The sequence below is a fragment of the Solanum verrucosum genome, unplaced genomic scaffold (assembly GCF_900185275.1).
Source record: "Solanum verrucosum unplaced genomic scaffold, falcon-dt-bn FXZP01001200.1, whole genome shotgun sequence".
NCBI lineage: Eukaryota > Viridiplantae > Streptophyta > Magnoliopsida > Solanales > Solanaceae > Solanum > Solanum verrucosum.
In genome coordinates this window covers 1-8,081 of record NW_026020796.1, presented here as the reverse complement: position 1 = coordinate 8,081, position 8,081 = coordinate 1, and the positions used below count along the sequence as shown (strand labels likewise).

At 41.0% G+C, this 8,081-nt stretch overlaps 1 protein-coding gene across 1 annotated transcript; it reads left to right on the top strand.

Moving 5' to 3' along the window:
- The first annotated feature begins 2,694 nt into the window (after window positions 1–2,694).
- On the top strand, window positions 2,695–3,573 carry LOC125813127 (uncharacterized). Its single transcript, XM_049492609.1, has 2 exons — window positions 2,695–3,051; window positions 3,190–3,573. Exons 1-2 carry the CDS (start codon window positions 2,695–2,697, stop codon window positions 3,571–3,573), a joined length of 741 nt encoding a protein of 246 aa, XP_049348566.1.
- The last annotated feature ends 4,508 nt before the right edge of the window (window positions 3,574–8,081 follow it).

Genomic DNA, 8,081 nt, shown 5'->3' with positions numbered 1-8,081 from the left:
AAAAAACCAATCTAGGTCTAAGAAGAGGTTCTATAACCAAGATTCTTCAATGGTCAACAATGATGGGGTGTCTAACGCTAAACCTCAAAGAGGTAATGGAGTGGTTCTACTTTTGAGAGGCCTAGTGTGCTACTTGTGGGAAAGCAACATTTGGGCAAGTGTCTTGCAGGTACGGATGGACGCTTAGGACGTGGGAGTAAGGGTCATACGATGAGAGATTGCCCTACACTTAAGGCAAAAGGGAAAGAGACCATTCAAGTTGCTCATGATGGCCCGGATCCAAATGCTCCTAAGAGGAACCGTTTCTATATGCTTCAAGCTAAACAGGGATAAGGGAACAAATGAAGGTAAGTCAATTTTCTTTGTTGTTTGATGATAAGCTTAGATGGGTGGGGGATGATGAGTGGAGTAGTAAGGTTGTTGATATCTTTATCTTTTCCTTCTATTCTAATTCAAGCTTGAAAACAAAGAGTTCTTAGTAGCATGTTGCATGTTGGAGTCTTATGTGAATTGAGTTTCCATATTCACGTTATGATGTGCATATTTTAGTTGAATTCTTGTTTAAGTAAATAAATAAGTTTTCATGATTATGTCCCTCATGATTTATATGAATTTATGAAGAATTGTTTAAATTGCTCCACGAGATGCCTAGTTGATCATGCCTTGATGTGATCTTGAATAAGATTTTGAGATAAATTGTATGGAGCCTATAAATGTTGTAATGAGCATGATATGCTATGGAGAAGGAAATTCCTCCAAAGAAATGAGAAGTGGTAAAGTTTTGTGCATATTGAGTGGTAGATGTTATTCCTACTTCCTTGAATTGCATGAAAGTCTTGTTGTAATGCTTTTTTATGTCGAGTTGATGTTTCCTCCTTGATGTGTGCTGTAGTAATTATATTACATGCTTGTTGTGGACTGCTAGTCCTAGAGTCTTTACTTTATAATGTTAATGTGTCATTCGAGGACGAATGTTCCCAAGTGGGGGATATTGTAACATCCCTCAAAATGAAATAGGATAATTGGAGCTTCACATGTGTGTTAGTTAGTAGTTGATAAACTTGTATAAATGTTTGAAAATGAGTTTATAGGTCAGTTTAGTTGAGTTTGAAGTCAAACGTCAAAGAGACGTTCGAAAACTAGTCGTTTGCGTGCTAGTGTGTTCTAGTGTGTCTTGCATGTTTTTATGTGTCGTATGAAGTCTAAAATCAGTGATGGTGACCCTACTATCCTAATAGGCATGTTTAGGGTCCCAACGTCCGGGTACGACTCCCCAAGGACCAGCCTAAGGGTCCTTGGAGAGGACCCAAACGTTGGCATAAAAGGCTGCCTAGGCAGTATGTTTGGCGGTCTTGTTTGACGCCCAGGGTGACGCCTCGTCAGGCCATTGACGCCCCGTCAAAAGGGGGCGTAGCTCCACACGTAGTTGTGGAAGCTTAGCCCCCAAATGTTGAGCCTCTGATTAATTGGTGAAGGTTGAGGTATGCATGGTAACTGCACTTTGTGTGACCTTAAGGTGGTGCCTTAGCAGGGTGAGATGGTATGGGACGTTGCCCATACATTGCACAAAGGAATTTGCTTAAGGGTTACTTAAGGTGGAGGTCCAAGGCAAGAAGGTAAAGGTAAATGGGTTATGTATGTTTATGATGTATTGCGAAGCATATGACTTTGTATTGTTGGTTGTGACTTATATGGTGCCTATTAAGTTGATGTTCATGAGATTTTATCAAAATGGCATGAAAGCGTAACTTCCAAACAAATGTCCTTTTTAGCATGTTTTGCATATCCTCATTCTTAGTACGTGTTTTGTACTAACCCCTTTCTTCTATTTTACTACAAGTGTAGGTTGTGGTAATTAGGAGGAGATTGTGCTTTGGAGTTGCTTGGATTGCTTCACTCTTCCAAGTCTTTGTTATGTCCTCAAGATTCGAGGACTATGTTTAGAAGTTTCTTAGTCATTGTAATAGACACTTAAGTTTCATTTCATTTGTAAAGGGCCGTGTCCCTTAGTACGTTTAAGTTCTTGTCTAAGATTGGCTAAAGAGACTTAGTAGTTCCGCTTGCGTATTGTTGTTTTCAAATGTTGATGACTCTTGAAGTCTTATGGTTTTATTTAATAAAAGTTTTAAATTCTTATTGATTTTTATTATCTATGCGATGAATGAATGCTAAGGCTTGTATAAGACCTCCGAGAGGTTGAATATGCATGTAACGGCTAAGGGGTGCTCTCGGGTCGTTACAAACTTGGTATCAGAGCATAAGGTTTTAAAGTTACTTTTAGGTGCAAAGTCTCGAAAGCCACGTCCAGCAGAGTCGTATTCATAGGTGTGAGTCGCGACACATCTATGAGCGAGATAGAAGTTTCACTTTCTTTCATTATTCTTGATGTCGTGCCTTAGAGTTTGGTCTATAAGTGTCCTTTTCATAATCCATCTCTTGTGTTTATAGGATATGAATACGAGGGCTAATCGGAGGAGAGCGGAAGAGGAGATAGATGATGGGAGAGTTCCTCCCCAAGGAGTGCGAGTCGACCAAGCTCCTTTAGGTGGGCAAGAGAATGCTCCCCGGATATGACTAATGGGGAGATTAGAGAGGCTGGCCTGCTCCATGACTACACAATAAAATAGAGATGTGAGGCCTAGGGTGAATGCTATTGAGAGTACCGTGGCCTCAAGGTTGAGGGATTTCACAAGGATGAACCTTCCTACCTTCTATGGTTCTAAGGTAGATGAGGACCCACAAAACTTTATAGATGAGGTGTTTAGGTATTTGGATGCAATGGGAGTGACTCCTAGGGAGAAGGCGGACTTGGCTTCCTACCAACTCAAGGATGTAGCTCAAGTGTGGTTTGAGCAATGGAGGGATGAGAGACCCATAGGGGCTGACCCAATAGATTGGGGAGTGTTTAAGACGGCCTTTATTGATAGGTGTTTGCCCTTGGAGTTGAGGGAGCAAAAGTTGGCTGAGTTCATGAACCTACGTCAAGGGAATATGAGTGTGAAGGAATACTCTCTCAAGTTTACCCAACTCTCTAAGTATGCTCCTACCTTGGTAGTAAATTTTAGGGCTAGAATGAATAAGTTTGTGATGGGGGTTTCCGGTTTAGTGTAAGAAGAGTGTCGTACGGCCATGCTCCATCATGATATGGATATCTCTAGGCTTATGGTTTATGCTCAACAACTTGAGCAGACAAAGCTTAGGAGGATGAATAGAGATATGAAGAGGGCTAGGCCGAATGATAAAAACCAATCTAGGTCTAAGAAGAGGTTCTATAACCAAGATTCTTCAATGGTCAACAATGATGGGGTGTCTAACGCTAAACCTCAAAGAGGTAATGGAGGTGGTTCTACTTTTGAGAGGCCTAGGTGTGCTACTTGTGGAAAGCAACATTTGGGCAAGTGTCTTGCAGGTACGGATGGACGCTTAGGACGTGGGAGTAAGGGTCATACGATGAGAGATTGCCCTACACTTAAGGCAAAAGGGAAAGAGACCATTCAAGTTGCTCATGATGGCCCGGATCCAAATGCTCCTAAGAGGAACCGTTTCTATATGCTTCAAGCTAAACAGGGATAAGGGAACAAATGAAGGTAAGTCAATTTTCTTTGTTGTTTGATGATAAGCTTAGATGGGTGGGGGATGATGAGTGGAGTAGTAAGGTTGTTGATATCTTTATCTTTTCCTTCTATTCTAATTCAAGCTTGAAAACAAAGAGTTCTTAGTAGCATGTTGCATGTTGGAGTCTTATGTGAATTGAGTTTCCATATTCACGTTATGATGTGCATATTTTAGTTGAATTCTTGTTTAAGTAAATAAATAAGTTTTCATGATTATGTCCCTCATGATTTATATGAATTTATGAAGAATTGTTTAAATTGCTCCACGAGATGCCTAGTTGATCATGCCTTGATGTGATCTTGAATAAGATTTTGAGATAAATTGTATGGAGCCTATAAATGTTGTAATGAGCATGATATGCTATGGAGAAGGAAATTCCTCCAAAGAAATGAGAAGTGGTAAAGTTTTGTGCATATTGAGTGGTAGATGTTATTCCTACTTCCTTGAATTGCATGAAAGTCTTGTTGTAATGCTTTTTTATGTCGAGTTGATGTTTCCTCCTTGATGTGTGCTGTAGTAATTATATTACATGCTTGTTGTGGACTGCTAGTCCTAGAGTCTTTACTTTATAATGTTAATGTGTCATTCGAGGACGAATGTTCCCAAGTGGGGGATATTGTAACATCCCTCAAAATGAAATAGGATAATTGGAGCTTCACATGTGTGTTAGTTAGTAGTTGATAAACTTGTATAAATGTTTGAAAATGAGTTTATAGGTCAGTTTAGTTGAGTTTGAAGTCAAACGTCAAAGAGACGTTCGAAAACTAGTCGTTTGCGTGCTAGTGTGTTCTAGTGTGTCTTGCATGTTTTTATGTGTCGTATGAAGTCTAAAATCAGTGATGGTGACCCTACTATCCTAATAGGCATGTTTAGGGTCCCAACGTCCGGGTACGACTCCCCAAGGACCAGCCTAAGGGTCCTTGGAGAGGACCCAAACGTTGGCATAAAAGGCTGCCTAGGCAGTATGTTTGGCGGTCTTGTTTGACGCCCAGGGTGACGCCTCGTCAGGCCATTGACGCCCCGTCAAAAGGGGGCGTAGCTCCACACGTAGTTGTGGAAGCTTAGCCCCCAAATGTTGAGCCTCTGATTAATTGGTGAAGGTTGAGGTATGCATGGTAACTGCACTTTGTGTGACCTTAAGGTGGTGCCTTAGCAGGGTGAGATGGTATGGGACGTTGCCCATACATTGCACAAAGGAATTTGCTTAAGGGTTACTTAAGGTGGAGGTCCAAGGCAAGAAGGTAAAGGTAAATGGGTTATGTATGTTTATGATGTATTGCGAAGCATATGACTTTGTATTGTTGGTTGTGACTTATATGGTGCCTATTAAGTTGATGTTCATGAGATTTTATCAAAATGGCATGAAAGCGTAACTTCCAAACAAATGTCCTTTTTAGCATGTTTTGCATATCCTCATTCTTAGTACGTGTTTTGTACTAACCCCTTTCTTCTATTTTACTACAAGTGTAGGTTGTGGTAATTAGGAGGAGATTGTGCTTTGGAGTTGCTTGGATTGCTTCACTCTTCCAAGTCTTTGTTATGTCCTCAAGATTCGAGGACTATGTTTAGAAGTTTCTTAGTCATTGTAATAGACACTTAAGTTTCATTTCATTTGTAAAGGGCCGTGTCCCTTAGTACGTTTAAGTTCTTGTCTAAGATTGGCTAAAGAGACTTAGTAGTTCCGCTTGCGTATTGTTGTTTTCAAATGTTGATGACTCTTGAAGTCTTATGGTTTTATTTAATAAAAGTTTTAAATTCTTATTGATTTTTATTATCTATGCGATGAATGAATGCTAAGGCTTGTATAAGACCTCCGAGAGGTTGAATATGCATGTAACGGCTAAGGGGTGCTCTCGGGTCGTTACAAACTTGGTATCAGAGCATAAGGTTTTAAAGTTACTTTTAGGTGCAAAGTCTCGAAAGCCACGTCCAGCAGAGTCGTATTCATAGGTGTGAGTCGCGACACATCTATGAGCGAGATAGAAGTTTCACTTTCTTTCATTATTCTTGATGTCGTGCCTTAGAGTTTGGTCTATAAGTGTCCTTTTCATAATCCATCTCTTGTGTTTATAGGATATGAATACGAGGGCTAATCGGAGGAGAGCGGAAGAGGAGATAGATGATGGGAGAGTTCCTCCCCAAGGAGTGCGAGTCGACCAAGCTCCTTTAGGTGGGCAAGAGAATGCTCCCCCGGATATGACTAATGGGGAGATTAGAGAGGCTGGCCTGCTCCATGACTACACAATAAAATAGAGATGTGAGGCCTAGGGTGAATGCTATTGAGAGTACCGTGGCCTCAAGGTTGAGGGATTTCACAAGGATGAACCTTCCTACCTTCTATGGTTCTAAGGTAGATGAGGACCCACAAAACTTTATAGATGAGGTGTTTAGGTATTTGGATGCAATGGGAGTGACTCCTAGGGAGAAGGCGGACTTGGCTTCCTACCAACTCAAGGATGTAGCTCAAGTGTGGTTTGAGCAATGGAGGGATGAGAGACCCATAGGGGCTGACCCAATAGATTGGGGAGTGTTTAAGACGGCCTTTATTGATAGGTGTTTGCCCTTGGAGTTGAGGGAGCAAAAGTTGGCTGAGTTCATGAACCTACGTCAAGGGAATATGAGTGTGAAGGAATACTCTCTCAAGTTTACCCAACTCTCTAAGTATGCTCCTACCTTGGTAGTAAATTTTAGGGCTAGAATGAATAAGTTTGTGATGGGGGTTTCCGGTTTAGTGTAAGAAGAGTGTCGTACGGCCATGCTCCATCATGATATGGATATCTCTAGGCTTATGGTTTATGCTCAACAACTTGAGCAGACAAAGCTTAGGAGGATGAATAGAGATATGAAGAGGGCTAGGCCGAATGATAAAAACCAATCTAGGTCTAAGAAGAGGTTCTATAACCAAGATTCTTCAATGGTCAACAATGATGGGGTGTCTAACGCTAAACCTCAAAGAGGTAATGGAGGTGGTTCTACTTTTGAGAGGCCTAGGTGTGCTACTTGTGGAAAGCAACATTTGGGCAAGTGTCTTGCAGGTACGGATGGACGCTTAGGACGTGGGAGTAAGGGTCATACGATGAGAGATTGCCCCTACACTTAAGGCAAAAGGGAAAGAGACCATTCAAGTTGCTCATGATGGCCCGGATCCAAATGCTCCTAAGAGGAACCGTTTCTATATGCTTCAAGCTAAACAGGGATAAGGGAACAAATGAAGGTAAGTCAATTTTCTTTGTTGTTTGATGATAAGCTTAGATGGGTGGGGGATGATGAGTGGAGTAGTAAGGTTGTTGATATCTTTATCTTTTCCTTCTATTCTAATTCAAGCTTGAAAACAAAGAGTTCTTAGTAGCATGTTGCATGTTGGAGTCTTATGTGAATTGAGTTTCCATATTCACGTTATGATGTGCATATTTTAGTTGAATTCTTGTTTAAGTAAATAAATAAGTTTTCATGATTATGTCCCTCATGATTTATATGAATTTATGAAGAATTGTTTAAATTGCTCCACGAGATGCCTAGTTGATCATGCCTTGATGTGATCTTGAATAAGATTTTGAGATAAATTGTATGGAGCCTATAAATGTTGTAATGAGCATGATATGCTATGGAGAAGGAAATTCCTCCAAAGAAATGAGAAGTGGTAAAGTTTTGTGCATATTGAGTGGTAGATGTTATTCCTACTTCCTTGAATTGCATGAAAGTCTTGTTGTAATGCTTTTTTATGTCGAGTTGATGTTTCCTCCTTGATGTGTGCTGTAGTAATTATATTACATGCTTGTTGTGGACTGCTAGTCCTAGAGTCTTTACTTTATAATGTTAATGTGTCATTCGAGGACGAATGTTCCCAAGTGGGGGATATTGTAACATCCCTCAAAATGAAATAGGATAATTGGAGCTTCACATGTGTGTTAGTTAGTAGTTGATAAACTTGTATAAATGTTTGAAAATGAGTTTATAGGTCAGTTTAGTTGAGTTTGAAGTCAAACGTCAAAGAGACGTTCGAAAAACTAGTCGTTTGCGTGCTAGTGTGTTCTAGTGTGTCTTGCATGTTTTTATGTGTCGTATGAAGTCTAAAATCAGTGATGGTGACCCTACTATCCTAATAGGCATGTTTAGGGTCCCAACGTCCGGGTACGACTCCCCAAGGACCAGCCTAAGGGTCCTTGGAGAGGACCCAAACGTTGGCATAAAAGGCTGCCTAGGCAGTATGTTTGGCGGTCTTGTTTGACGCCCAGGGTGACGCCTCGTCAGGCCATTGACGCCCCGTCAAAAGGGGGCGTAGCTCCACACGTAGTTGTGGAAGCTTAGCCCCCAAATGTTGAGCCTCTGATTAATTGGTGAAGGTTGAGGTATGCATGGTAACTGCACTTTGTGTGACCTTAAGGTGGTGCCTTAGCAGGGTGAGATGGTATGGGACGTTGCCCATACATTGCACAAAGGAATTTGCTTAAGGGTTACTTAAGGTG